Source organism: Tripterygium wilfordii, chromosome 9, assembly GCF_013401445.1.
Source record: "Tripterygium wilfordii isolate XIE 37 chromosome 9, ASM1340144v1, whole genome shotgun sequence".
Lineage (NCBI taxonomy): Eukaryota > Viridiplantae > Streptophyta > Magnoliopsida > Celastrales > Celastraceae > Tripterygium > Tripterygium wilfordii.
Window position 1 is genome coordinate 11118502 of NC_052240.1, and position 15396 is coordinate 11133897.

Here is a 15396-nt window from a genome sequence, read left to right on the forward strand (position 1 = left end):
TAGGGAGAGATCACCGCCCCATTGATTTGTCTTAATCTCCGTTAATGTTATATATATATATATATAATCATTGCTTCACGTGAAAATAATTTCCTAAATTAATGGGTTTACCACATTGAAAATTAGAACTTTCAAAGTCACTTATACTGTTATAATAAACTAGAGACATGTACTCAAGTTGGGCCGGCCCTAGTCACTTTGGTATTCAAAGCGGCACGATAAAGTTATATTTTATTGAAGATAAAAAAGAGAGCGTAAAGTGAGACGGTACTTCTTTGCAAGTGAGAAAGAGGAGAGTGTGAAGGGAAGTTAGGGTTTATTTTTGGTTGGATTTGTAGTATAGTGTAAATTTTGGGTTGGGTAATAAATTTTTTTAAAAAATTTGATCCCCTGAATAGATCTGGTGCCCAAAACTCTTGCTTTGGTTGTTTTACTGCTCTGTACCCATGCAATACACAAGATTATTATATTGAATAACATTTTTTTGGTGGTTTATTTTTTTAATGGCAATAACAAGAAGAAAACAGACAATAAGCTAAACGGGGCTAAAGGTAGGTCGTGGCCATTGTCCAGCCATCATTGGAGAACATCTAAACGGGGGTGCGAAGGTGGGGTTGTGGCCATTGTCTAGCCACCATTAGACATCATGATGGGAGTAAACATAGGTTGGTTATCTAACCACGTACGTGTATTTATGTTCATTCGCTCTTTTTGTTTGGTATATTTCACTATTATTGCTGCACCTTCACATCATTCTCTTATTCTTGGATTCAGTATACATGGACAACTTGCCAGTTAAGTCTATGCTAGAACCTGTTCACCCAAAGAGACAACTAATCCAAATCACTATTTTGATGATTGGACAATGATAAAAATACACTGTTTTTGACTAATACACAACCAATAATGTCTCGGACCACCCCATCATGTATCGAACAATCACTTGCACGCGTGTGCATACAACAACATCAATGGTTACTAAGAGGGAACTATCCACATGGAAGTGGGTCTCTAACCATAGTATTTGTAACAGTCCGTACCTTCACATTTGTGTGTTTTGGGTCAGCTCATAGTGGCATTCATGGCTTTATCTTTCTAGGCCCAACACCAACGCATAATAATTAAGGGCCCACGTTCCCGTATGATTCACTTGCCCACATCTTAAACCCTAAATAATAACTTGCCCCTCTGTACTAATAACACTTCGTCTGCTGTGAGTCATCATATACTGACCCTCTCAACTTTGTCTTCCAAGGCCAAACACTAACTCATACTAGTTTGAGTTCAGGAAAAACGCTTGTTACTATCTAGGAAGTTTGATTTATTATATTTTATACTTCACATCTTCTCTTGGGCAATAGGGGATAAGAGATTTAACCTCATCATCACTCAATAGCTCACTCAGTACCACCAAGCTTGACAATGCAGAGGTTTGAGGTCCCACCCACTCGAGCAGCTGTTACGGCACTAATAATTAATTTGTGTATATAAACGTATCCACACAATAGCACTTGATGAACACTACCATCTCCTCTGAGTCTCTTTGTGTTTGTACTGTCTCTCAGAAGAATGAGAACAAAGCGTTGTTGCAAGAAGAGATCAAGGGCTGCAAAATGTTTGGTTCGAAGACAGGTTAAGCAGCTTCAAGAGATTGTTCCAGGATGTGATGGAATGGACATGGAAATGCAGCTCTTGTTCCAAAAGACTGCGAATTATATCTTTCTATTGGAAGCTAAGGTGGGTTTGCTGAGGACTCTATCTTCTTCTATTGAATCCAGAGCAAGAACTCCAGTGATCTCTCAAGGTCAATAGTCAATTTATTTCAAGGATGTTAATTATTAGAGTCCAATTAATTAGTGCCGAAAACCTGCTTGTATTTTTCTTTATTATAAGAAGGAAATTAATTATTAAGTGCATCATGTATATTGCAAGCATCGTAGATGATGATATCCGACCTGAAACTGCCTCATATGAGTGAGAAAATATTCAGTGGGAAGCAAACACCACGTCATCATCTGACGTGGTGTGCATGTCCCATTCATTGGTTGACACCTGGCCACTAAAATCCCAATCAACTAAATTTTAGGTTAGGTTTTAAATCGCTCACAAAATTTTAGTTTCCCAGAGAAAGTTCAAATTTTTAATTTCCTATTATAGTCTCTCGTCCACCTCTTCCTCCTAAACCAGATCTAGACCAAGATCGATTCTGCAACCGGTTTTCTGCTCCGACTAGGATCGATCTACATGGATTCAAGAGATTTATCTTTCTAGCAGCATATTTGGATCTTGACATCTTCGCCATCGTTATCATCTTCCTCAACTCGACGTCGATATTGACTCCTCCTCCGCTGAAGGTGTCGAGATGATTTTTTCGATTTGAGTATGATGTTTATTATTTTTTTGAATTTCTTTGTTATATATACATTTTTCGAAGTGAGTATGGGTATTTTTTTGAATTTCTTTGATTATTTTAGGTTCTGCAATTGCAGGTTCTGGACCCTAAATCCTTGTACAAGCATGAATTCATTCTCCTGAAGCGTCTGTTGGGCACTGCAGTAGCACAACACATAGAGTCCTCGTAATATTTAATTTCACAGAAGCACATAGGTTCTGGGTAGCACGTATAGTACTTGTAATTTTTGATATTTGGAGAGTTGTTCTTCTTGTTGGTTGGGTCCTTGTAATTTTTGGCTTCCCTTGTACATTTACTTGAATCATTGAGAACAATATTTGATCATATTAGGTGTATATGATCAAGTCAGCTGCTTCATCCATCTCTGAATTGCTAGACAATTGTGCCAAGACTATAGCCATTCACTCAAGTCCTTGCAATTTTTGGTTTCTCAGAACTCTATTTTGGTGAAGTTATTAACTGAGGAACAACTATATTTTGGTGAAGTTACTGACTGAGGAAACTAAGCAAAAATATCATGTTCATTCTATGATGTAAAAACAGAGCAATCCCATAGTGATTATCCATGTACAACATTACTTGCAAAGAAAATAAATAGCAACTCAACCAAAATAATCCTTTCCCTGATGCTATTAATGTTCAACATCCTACAAAATAGATCAACAAAATGTGTCATTCATGTCATTGTGAACTACACAGATAATATAAACATATCAGAAATCTCTACGTTCCATATAAACAATACACAAAGCTCCATATCAAGGCTCCATATCAATTCCCATCGATCCTACACCATATTCGGGATAATTGTAGCTGGAAGCCTGGCTCAATAGACTTGTGAATGTCATATTTTGTCCATAATCATTGTCAAAGTGTGTAAAACCTGATTGTGAAGTGGAAGGTGCATAACCTGCAACATCGACAATATTATGCATCAATTAATAACCCTTATAGAATTTATAAACAAGCAAGACTACATACCTGATTGTGAAGTGGAAGGTGCATAACCTACAACATTTACAAGAGATTGCATCAATTAATATACCTTATAGAATTTATAAACAATCAAAACAGTAACCTTATAACTCTACATACCTGGCTGTGAAGTTGAAGGTGCATTTTTTGTAGCCCTTTTTCTCCGCTTCTCTAATGGACCCTTCTGTCTTCCATATCCAACGCCTTTCGCTCTCACTTTTGGCCAATCAAGTAATGATGGCCTACCCTGAGCTAAAGATGGGTTCCCAATACGTAGGTCCCTATTATCCAAAGCATTATTTTCTCTATATGATTTCAATCTATCAATGATAACATCCAAATTCTCATTTGCTATCTTAGTAGTATCAATATGAGCTGCACTAATGCTCATAATTGAAAATTCCTTTCTCATCAGATTGTTGAACCGAATGGTCTTTGATGATGCCAAATCACCTTCTGACATTCCAAAATCAAACTCTTTCACAATTCCTTCTTTGACAGACTTTGTCCATCTCTTTAGAACATATTGTGGAGGAATATTTTTGACACCATATTCAACATTCAAAACCCTTAAAGCATGCCGACATAACCAACCTTTGGACTCAAACATTAGACAACTACATGTAATGCTCAAATCTGCAGGATTAAAATGAACCACATGTATTCTTTTGCCACCTTCATTTTTCAAAGTATAGACATGCATTGGCTTTACAAGAGATTTATCCAGGATCACCTCTGAAATACCTTGCAAAAATTCATCTTGAAATTTTCTGAAAATTACATGTGTGTAAATGGTAGACGCATGTTTCAAAATCCCATTATTGCGAACATACAACTTTGGTTTCCCCCGAGCACAACTATAGTCATCTTCAATTTCAGCCTCACGCATTTTCCTCGCATTTTCTTCATAATGCTTGACAAATTCAGTTAATGTCATTGACTTACAAGCCATATGGTGAAAAACATTATTTGTGCTCTCACTTCTTTGAGTTGAGCGAATGCCTGCAGATAAAGTGTCAAAACTAAAGGCAGGACACCACTTAACTCGAAGTTCATACAACCTTTTAAGCCATTTATTACTACCTACATCCCAACATTGAACCATTTTATCCCAAGTACTTTGAAACTCTTCTTCATTTTCACAACCATGTAATAACTTAGTGAAAAACTTGTTCTTAAATTCAGGCTGTGCATATAGCTGAGGAATATTTGTAGCAGCATTCTTTGCAATATGCCACTCACACAAACGATGACGAGTATTGGGAAACACTTTTTCAATAGCATTTGACATAGCTTGATCTTGATCAGTGAATATAGTCTTAGGAGCCTTGTTTCCCATAGATTCCAAAAAAGATTCGAACAACCAAATAAATGAAGACGTGGTCTCATCTAATAAAAATGCACTTCCAAAAAACACATTTTTCCAGTGATGATTTACCCCAACAAAAGGAGCACAAATCATATTATACTTGTTAGTGCGATACGTTGCATCAAAAATAACCACATCACCAAAGCAATCATAATCAATCTTAGACAATCCATCCCTCCAAAAAAAATTACTCAATCAACTTTGATCATCAATTTGGGTAGCATAAAAAAACATAGAATCATTAGTTTGCATTAACTTGAAATGATTCATAAGACTTTGAGCATCCCCGGCACCTATCATCTTCATTCTTTGAGATTGTAAAAAATTCTGACAATCCCTCAATGTGAATCCAACATTCTTTGCACCCACAGCTTCATTTGTTATGTAAGAATACGCCTTAGTTGCTCTAATTCCAGCATTTGTCATTGATTGTAGAACACTTGAACTAGTTTCAGTCATTTTTTTCCCAGACTTAATCAAATGCCTTTGATCTTCCTTAATTAACTCATGGTTGTGCTCAGCTATTAGATCAATCACTGTCCAAACATCACCTTCAATGCCAAACCTAACACGAGCTTTACAACCACACCTAGTATCTATTCTCTCAATTTTTCTTTGCTCATGTGGTGGGACATATGGTGAAAACCCCTCACAAGAACAAAGAAAAATACACCGACGTAATTCATTCTTCCGATTATATGACTTTTGCCCCCTTCGAACACCAAACCCTTTCTGAATTGCGTACATATTATATGTTTTATAAGCTTCATCCTCACAACTAAATGTCATTCCAATCTTGAAAATTTTTTCATCATCCTCATTGTTAACAACTAATGGGGTTTTGTCAGCCATGGCATAGAAGTCTACATTGAAAAACAAAGAAACACAAAAATTATTTTTCAACAGAGAGACTCGATTTTCAGCATATTTAATCAAGAAGATTAGAATCAAACCCAGATTTGGGTTCAACAAGTATTTAGAAAATGTTATAATGTACAGTCTTTGAACAAGTATTGCTGAAGAGAAAGTACACCAACGATATGGAATGGAGAAGATGATGGAGTTGTACCTATGAAGGAGACCAACAATCTGGAATTGGGAACCCTTCGTAGAGATAAATATGTCACGCCATTGACAAAGCTGTCGAAAATGGGTTGGATTAATCCGATCAGGCGCCGTATGAAGAAGGAGACCGAAATGGGTTTAGATCGTGGTTTTTTTTCTCTCTGGCTTTTTGGATAAAAACAAAATTAGGAACTGAAATATATTCATATAAAATATCAAAAAACCTAGACTCTAAGCGGGAACTTGAAATTTTGTGTGGGTTCTTTAGTGGCCAGGTGTCAACCAATGAATGGGACATGCACACCACGTCAGATGATGACGTGGTGTTTGCTTCCCACTGAATATTTTCTCCATATGAGTTGAGTTGAGAAACTTACGGAGCATATGGTTGGCATTTTGAGAGGGAATGAAGTGAGCCGAGGGTAAGAATCACTCATCTCCTCGTTTGGTTGAGTTTGGGAGGGTGGAATCTCAAGCCAATATCACCCTCATTCCGTCCTTATGAAGATTAGCCAAGCTCACTAAAATGACGAGATTGGCTAATCTCCATAAGGGAGAATGAGCTTGATACTCAAAAAACTATTACACCCCTTATTAAGAAGTAATCACAATCATTAAATTAATCTATTCTTATTTTTATGTACAAAAAATTGGGTAGTATGAAAATTGTACAATTAAAATTTTAACACTCATATTGACTCTTCATTTCATATCAAACATGGTAATTTTCATCTCACACTCATTGGATTTGGTTCCATTGGAACCAATGGAACCAAATACCTCAAACTCACACTCATTGGAACCAAATACCTCAAACTCACATTCACACTCATTTCACATAGATTATATGCGTCCATCTCACCATTGGAACCAATGGCGGATCCAGCCATATACCACTACGGGAATGGGCCCTTGGTCAATTTTTTTTTTTTACACTTGCACACTATATGTTTATGACAAAGTGACCCTAAGACCCCCAATAAAAAAAAAATTAGGCCCCCAGTCACGCAGTCCACTAATTAACTTTGACTCAATCCAACACTCATAAGTTATAGGCCCTAACTTTATATTGTCATTTGTCAAGTCCACCTGTTGTTGGGTCTAAATTAACCTTACTAGCAAGTGTACTAGTCGGCGACTACAGCACAATGATAAGCAAGGGTCGAATCCACAGGGACGGTGTTATGTTTAATCCAAATGTATATTTGCATGTATATATGGACAATGCAATCAAAAGTAAAATTCAACTCAAGATTGTTTGGTTTGGTAATTCAACTAAAACAAGCAAAGAGCAAAGTATTTTTGGTATTTTCTTAGAATTAGGATGCAACTAATGCAAATGAGATGATTTAACAAATATGAGATGAACACCAAGGCTTCGGAATCCCCCTTGGGAAATGACTTGGAATGACATAAATTTACACACATATTTGCTAATTCGGGCATAACGAATCCGTACCTAAGTCGATTTTAGCGCACCTAAGCCAAATCTCCCTAAAATCGATTACTAGCCATCTTATTGGTCTAGGTCGGATATTCCTAAATACATTCTAGCCATCTTATTGGTCTAAACATGCATAGGAATTCATGGAGTTCTATGGAGATTAGGATTCATACAAATTGTCACCTAATTAAAGGGAGACACATTCATAATCAAGTGTTTCAAGAAGCATAATCTACTTGACATATTATTGTCTAAGCAAATTCTCCAAACAATTTCATCCAAAAAAACCTAGGTGTTGGCCAAACACCACAAGCATGAAGAAATTGCAATCAAACATAGAAACACAAGATTTATACCCAAATCAACTCATATATATGTAAATCAAGTCATAAACAAAGTCATCAAACCCAAGGCTTCAACCTAGCCTTGGCACAAGAGATTTAGTTACACATAATGAGAGAAAAACACAAAAGGAGAGATGAGAAAATCATGAATAAACCCAATTAGTTGAGTAAATCCAAGTTGAGCTGAAGAATCTCTCCTCCTAGCTCCAAGAATCACCTTCCCCCTCTGGTTTCGCTCCCCAGAAAATCAGTTCTAGGTTCCCCCTCCCGTAGCTCGGACAAATCGCGACTTAAAACACCTCAGAAAATTGCTTTTCACGCCTAGGCGCGTTGTTTTCACGCCTAGGCGCACCACGCCTAGGCGCACGCCTAGGCGTGATCCTAGGCGTGCACAACTTAAAATTCAAGTCCAACTCTCTGGACTGGGCGTGCAGGAGTGATCCTGGGCGTGCACAATTTGTGCGCCTAGGCGCGCCACGCCTAGGCGCGTTACCCCTAGGCACATGATTCAAATGACCATAACTTCTCCATATGACCTCCGATTTGCATGATTTTAGATTCTACGGAAAGCTTGAGATGTCTAGTTTCCAATGCCTTTTGTTGCGCTCAATTACAATAACGTGACAGAAAGTTATGACTATTTGAACACACGAAGGTCGGTGGACATTTTCTTCAATTCAGCCCTTTTTCCGTCGCTTTTCATCCGAACCGCAATCAACCTATCAAAATACAAATCAACACATAAATACACTCATTATTTATCAAAAGAAAGCTTAAGAGGGGGATATTTCTACCAAAAACAATAGGTATTATCATACCTATCACCTGCCAAGCCCAAGCTCCTCAAATTCCCTCAATCTCTCTCCCTCTCGCATGTCGACAAATAGTTAACAGAACCCTAAGCCTAGGCGATAGGCGATTTCGAGAAGGAGTTGTTTGGAACTATTACTAATGATGTAATGATTTTGTAATAACGCGTTTTCAAAATATAAAAACTCGTAGAGAACAATTGTGATAATTACAATGTATTTTCTAATTATTTTGAATTATTAATAATGTATTTCGTGCCCCAATGATTTAAATTACTGAGTCCCCCACTGATTGGGACAGAAAACACTAAAATCCGTAACGTTTTCCATTAGTCATTTGCTTATGCTCTCAACTTCATTTTACACAAAATGACCTAGTTCGTATGTACTTCAAATAATTAATAGTGTACGTAAATCACAACTATCTTATATATAATATATATATATTCATGTGAAAATTTATAATTATCGTTAATATTCATGGATAGAACTTTTACATGATAAACTGAAAAAGGCACAACAAGTAAAGTAGAATACAATAGTGCATATTGTAAAAGATTTATATAAATGATTTTTTGGAGTTGAAACAGAACCAACAAAACATGAAAGATAAACTTTAATTCTTGTAATGTTAAAGAACACCATACAATTTGGAGAGGCTTGTAAGAAAATTGACTTGCAATTTTAACTTTATAACATAATCAATGGACTTATGGAGCAAGGTTTCGACATCGTCAACCTTCTCACAATGTGGAATAATCCTCCTCAAAACATAAACATCTTTTTCCATGGAAAATTTGGCAAACCTTACTTTCTTCTTCACAATCAAACCACCACCCATTTGCCTCCATTTTCTTTTATAATTGGCAGATGCAAACCCACCTTTTGATCTCATAATTTGATCCCAAAAAAAAGATGGTCTTGAATGTATAGGTTTGAGAAATTTTGAGTCAATTGAATTGGTGACCAAGGCTATATAGTGTTATATATAGATGAGTATTAATCAGTCTAGGACAAAATTACGTGAAACCTTTGAAGCTCAAGATGGGTTCGATATGGTGCAAAGTTTGTTGAGGTCCTTTTCAGTTGTCAGTTTGTAATTAATCATCTATATATGTACACTTAATTAGAATTAAATTATGCAATATCAGATCATTGTTATAGAAATAGCATGTAAAAAGGAGAATGTTATTTGTAGATTAATACTAATTAAGTTCTTTGAGCATTCTAAATTTGCTTCACATTCTCTTAATTTGTAGATTAATCCGTCTGACATTAATTTTGATCAATTTAGTGTCTAATCACAAATGAAACCACTCAGCGATAACCTAATTGGTTTTCTCTCTGAACGTAGGATGTACGGTGTTCGAGATTACGAGTTAGAACCAACTAGATGAGATATTTCCTTGTAAAATCCTGGTTTCGTGAGCTTGTTCCACTTCCAGAGGCATTGACTCGGTCTTACATGGTGCAGGATGTTCTGATAGTCTGATTCACGCCCACTCAACTATCTGAAAGACATTATAGTTAGGTTGGGTGGTTTCTCAATTAAAAAAAAAAAGTAATCACGAACAAGAAATTTCTATTCCATGATGTGGTCCTGACATGCACCTTTAGGCACTTTTTGCCCTTCACGGTGCAGTTACCACCAACAGCTAGCTTCTCCTGTATGTATTCACTGTAACAAGAAATATTGGTTCCAATTTTTGCAGTAGAGCTCAATGTTATGGAGATAACGATGCAAACAACAAAATTAAGAGCGTGAAAAATAATAATACAAGATTTACATGGTTCGACAAAGTGTCTACATTCATGGAGTTGTAGAGATTTACTACTTTCATGAAGAAACAAAGTACAAATTGAAGTACTCTCTTTTTCGACTTGGTGGCCGTTCACAAGGGAGAGCAAAATATGAGAAAAGTTACAAAGCTCCTAAAACACAACATCTATTTATATTCTTGAGTGATTGACTGTCTTCCGTTTGATATCTCAAATGAAGGCAAAAAGTCGTGTATAACATTACCTTATTTTAAGCATAGTAAAAGTACGAAACTAATAATGTGTGCCCAAGTGCACATGTTAAGAATGAAAAAGGTGTATTGGAATGTGAAAAAATTATGTATTTTAAGTTTAAAAAAATTAGATAAAAGAGTGTTCATCACGCATGGCATACTCTGATAAGCTACAATGAATTCTTAACATGTGTCATGTGGGCACACATTATCAATACCCCATGCTATATAATATAACATAAAAAATGTTCACACTTGAGTCACTACTCACTAGTTGGAATGGTAAGGATGGTGTGTATCACCCTTGTGATGAGGGTTCAAATCCTTCCTCCTCCATCTCAATATATATACAATTTACTGTTTGAGCTGGGCTGGAGTCGGGCTTTTTTCTCAAATCCCAAGCCTGGCCAGAAAATTCATTTGGACCTACTTATTGTGTCTAGGCCCATCCCATGGGCCTAATTCATGCGGGTCGGGCGCATATCAGCTATAAATTCTTGATATTAGTTATTCATGGAAATATAGAATTATAGACAAGCTTTTTAAAGAGCTTATTTTGAGTTTTGATATTTCTTAACAAGCCGAGCCTAAGCTCAATTTTTCAAAACCATACCAAACCCAAACTTTGCTCAAACATAAAAATGTGACAAGCCGAGTCTGACCACACCAAAGCCCGGCTATGCTCAATCCATTTAAATCCCTATTGTTACCATAGGTTGTAAAACTATTCTATAGACCACACCATAATGTGTTGGAAACTCTCATTATCATAATAATAATAATAATAATTAATAACAAATAGGAAAAAAATTTGAAACGGGGAGGGGGATTCGAACTTTGAATATCAGGATGATACATATGATTTTTACCACTCTAACTAGTGACTCAGGTGTAACAAATAGATAGTTCTATCAATATATTTAATATATATATATACATGAATTTTCTCTTATACAGGACTAAGAAACGGGACTATTTTATTGGCCGCTAGATTAATCACACGACACACATTTTTCTTTGATTTTTTTTTTCTTCTATCTCACTTCTCTCTCTCCTCTAACTTACATGGATGGAGTTAATTAAGAGCAGACAATAGCCACCCAACTTCCCTGTGACCCTTATTAAATCCTATTAATACTTATACAAAATCATCACAATATTGCATTCATTGATTGAAACAGCCTGTAGTGTAGTCACTCCAAACAATTAATTGAAAGAGCATGCATCTGGTATCAATTTGAATTTTAATCAACCAACCATGTATGTCACTATACATTTATTGTTCTTGATAAGCCCATTCAGTCAAATGGAGCCCAATTTTCCTTCATTATATGTCATCTTTAATACTGCACATATGGCTTTTATACCCACTTCAGGTCTCAATAATGATGGACTTTTAACAAACCATTTTTTGGTAATAGTTAATTTAGCTAGGACAATACACAAACCCTATAATCCAGAGATTCTTCACTGCAAGTTTGTCAAGCAAACCAAAATCTTGCCTTGTAAAGAAATTTTGAACAAGCACTACTGCAAACCATAAACTACAATTACAAGCATTCATAATCAAGCACTTGTGATTGGTGAAAATGTATTCAAATCTCTTTGAAACATCATTTCTTTTCCTCCTGTCTTTTGTCCCTAAAATCACTACAGATCTTACATTTTGTGACTTTGAAAATTAAGGAATCAAAAACACAATTTTCCAAGAAAAAGTATCCAAGAAAATTTTTTTAAAAAAGAAGGCAAAAGAGAACTAGATGTTGGAAGAATATGAGGAATGAACCACCTTGTTTTGTTTCCCATTCCCAACAAGCCAAAGCAGAGTCCTCCTAGCAAAAGATGGAGTTTTTGCTTGTGAATCCAAACTGTTACAGCTCTGATTTTCTTCATCACGACAACCGAATTCACTACCAATTTCTGAAAATGTTCTCCTCCCACCACAATTCACATTCTTTCCTTTCTCATCGTCGACAAGATCGACACTTTTACGCCCCGGAAATCGGAATGAAAAAGCCCTTCTTGATGAATCCTCTGTTTCACTCTGCTTCTCCTTCTTGTCCTGAAGCCAAATCTTCGATATCGAAAAGCTCTCCTTTTTGGCAGCACTAATTGCACTGCCATTGTTGGCACTAATGCTAGAACTTCCATTAGTTCTACTGCTTCTAAATGCATCAAATCCATTGAATTCTTTTCCCGATTCGAAACCGCATTCGGACATTGCAAGCCTGTGGCCTGGTGTGAGAGGCAAAGATGGTTTCTTGCTTGATTGTTTCTTCATGGGTGTCCTAATTGGTACCTGAAGTAAAGTATTCTCATCCATTACATACTCAAAAGAACCCATAGAGAAGCATCGCCTCACATCACTGTCGTTGTTGTTCTTGCTGCTGCTGCCTATACCACCATCAACGTTCCTAAACTTCCCTAATTTAACAGTCATAACTTTTTCTCCAGAATCTAGTACTATTGTTGGGAAAGATTCCTCCTTTGTTACAATTTCACAAGATTTATGAGGAAAATCGAAATGGGTTGATCCCAAATCACTGTCTCTCTGAAAACCCAGAAACGAATTTGTTCTCATAACAGAACTGGTTCTGCCTATTGGACCTTCTAGCTCTCTTGAGCTCTCACTTCCAGATTCAAGAACAAGAACAATGGGCGGTGAGCAAGTATTGTTTGGAGAGAAATCATGGAGCAAGCTAGCTCTACACAGAGGGCAAGTGGAGTGTGACAAGAGCCATGTGTCTATACACTCCATGTGAAAGGCGTGACTACATTTTGGTAACAATCTGAGCTTGTCTTCAGGCTCAAATTCACACAAACAAACAGCACAGTCAAATGGGTCTTTAAGTCCAATAATGGCTTTGTAGTTAAAGACAGGGAGGGTGTCTATGAATGACTGGTCAACACCAGCATCATGAAGATGGAAGAGTTGCTGCAATTGCCCTTGAAGAGCAGTCACATTGTCCATTTCTTCTGGGTCTCTGTTAGGTGGTCTTAATAGGAATCTCACTAAGAGATGAAGTAACCCAGAAACAAAGAAGATGATTGCGAGAACTATAATGATAAGCAAAACATTAGGACTAACCTTATTGTTTAAATTGAAATCACTGGAGTCAAAATTCTGTTGAGGAAGTGGTGGTGGTGGTGGTGGTGGCAGAAAGAATGGTGGACTAACCTTAACTGATAGATGAACCCAATCCATTTTTTGCAAAGAAAGAGTGACCCAACTTACCAAGATTGCAGCTTTAGACTGGTTGAATCCAAATAGAGTGCATTATAGAAGGCTTAGTGGTGACATTGTGTGACAGAGACCCAACTGGACCAGGACCACCTCAACATCTTTTGACTGCACCAAAAACCTGCAAGTCAGAATTGTTGAGAGGGAGAGAGTGAGAGTGATGAATCATGAATGTGGAGGTTTAGGGGCAGAAATAAATGACACAATAGAGAGGGAGATGTGGAGCAGAGTAAATAATAAAGCTACCCCCAGTGCAAAATTAATGAGATTGATTGGATCTTATTAAGCTAACTGAAATCTGGACTACTGAGATGGCAAGCTCACAACAATTTTAAATTGGTAAAAAAAGGTAGAGAAGATGACTTTTGTTGTGATTTCACCAAATACAATGCCCCCCCTTTTGGGTTGACTTTCAAAGTAACAACTCTGCATCAACCCCAATGACCATTTAATTCCCCAACACTAGAAAAAAGTTGTTAATTTGATTTCACAGATGTGAACCCAACTGGGTGTGTTGGATTTTCTCTCTTATTCTATTTCTTTGCATTTTTTTTATTACTCAAATCACATTCTGTTCAGGTCTTCTATTCCACTTCTACTTCTGATCTGATTTTCAGGGTCTATTGACAGATCTTAAGGTAATAAGGTTAAGACAAAAGAGAAGTGAAAGTCTCCAAGTTTTTGATGATAGAATCTATGGAAGCATAGGATACGGGTTTTGTGGGATAAAAAAAAGAGAGAGAGACAATTAAAAGGGTATGTTTGGTGCTGGTGCTGGTGCTGGTGCTGGACCCCCATAGCCTGGGAATTGAAAATGTCAATCTCTTTGTTCGAACCTTTTGTCATGGATTTTGGTTCTTGTTGTTTTGTGCTGACAGAAGACATGTCAGAAGTGGAACCATATACCTACACAAAAAGAAGGTTCTTCACTTTTATGTCCCCGTTAGTGATGCTCCAATGTTTTGGCTTTTGATGCCTTGGGAGAGTGAGAAAAACTAAAACAAATAGACTTTTCTTCCTAATAAACCAAAATTTTGTTATAAAATACATTGGAGTACATTGAGAGTGTTGTGTTGTGTTGTTAAAGAAAAACATAACTCCAAAAGAGCCATTATACGCATCACTAATCATATAAGACTTCTAATTCAAGAAGATGTGAGTATATACATATATAGGAAATTCACTTATATGGACGCCCATATAGGAGAATTTTACGGATTCTGCATTTATGTTACTGTTCTGGTTAAGACTTCTAATTCAAGATGTGAGTGTGTGTATATATATATGAAAATTCTCCTAGGAGAATTTCAGGAACTCCAAATTTACGATTCCGTTTTGGCTAATAAAGCACCCAAAACCCCTCTATTTTAGTGGTTATTGAGGACCATCACTGGGAACTGATCTTCTTAATAAGCAACAACTCTGCTAATATGTCCTCTGTATTTGTGTAATGTGATTTACACCACACTTCAATTCAAACAAGAAAACGAACAAAGTTGACTCTGAGGCTTTGAGCCTTAAATTGCGCATATGATAATTAATATATACTTAATCAAAGAAACTTAATGACCTGAAAGTCACCAAAACACATTTATTTAATAGGTCAAGTTCTTGGTCACTCTCAATATGAAAATTTAGTAATATCGTTGTAGTAGATTACTTAACACATGCCAACATTTGACTTCTCAAGTTCCATGCAAAATCCAATTAGTTTGATAAGCAAG

At 36.6% G+C, this 15396-nt stretch overlaps 2 protein-coding genes across 2 annotated transcripts; both read right to left on the minus strand.

Annotated features, from left to right (window-relative positions):
- Window positions 1–3171: 3171 nt before the first annotated feature.
- LOC120006030 (protein FAR-RED IMPAIRED RESPONSE 1-like) lies at window positions 3172–4727 on the minus strand. Its single transcript, XM_038855908.1, has 3 exons — window positions 3509–4727; window positions 3395–3421; window positions 3172–3323 (listed from the first exon to the last, which is right to left on the minus strand). Exons 1-3 carry the CDS (start codon window positions 4725–4727, stop codon window positions 3172–3174), a joined length of 1398 nt encoding a protein of 465 aa, XP_038711836.1.
- Window positions 4728–11920: 7193 nt separating this feature from the next.
- Window positions 11921–13899, minus strand: LOC120005415 (RING-H2 finger protein ATL13-like). Its single transcript, XM_038855041.1, has one exon. It carries the CDS (start codon window positions 13634–13636, stop codon window positions 12188–12190), a length of 1449 nt encoding a protein of 482 aa, XP_038710969.1. The 5' UTR covers window positions 13637–13899; the 3' UTR covers window positions 11921–12187.
- Window positions 13900–15396: the final 1497 nt, after the last annotated feature.

What these genes read in the sequence shown, in the direction of transcription:
- LOC120006030 (XM_038855908.1), bottom strand. Translation starts at nt 4,727, where the DNA reads ATGGGAAACAAGGCTCCTAAGACTATATTCACTGATCAAGATCAAGCT. An exon ending in ACCTTCAACTTCACAGCCAG is followed by an intron (nt 3,422 to 3,508) that starts GTATGTAGAGTT and finishes TAAATGTTGTAG; the next exon opens with GTTATGCACCTTCCACTTCA. An exon ending in ACCTTCCACTTCACAATCAG is followed by an intron (nt 3,324 to 3,394) that starts GTATGTAGTCTT and finishes TCGATGTTGCAG; the next exon opens with GTTATGCACCTTCCACTTCA.
- LOC120005415 (XM_038855041.1), bottom strand. Translation starts at nt 13,636, where the DNA reads ATGGATTGGGTTCATCTATCAGTTAAGGTTAGTCCACCATTCTTTCTG.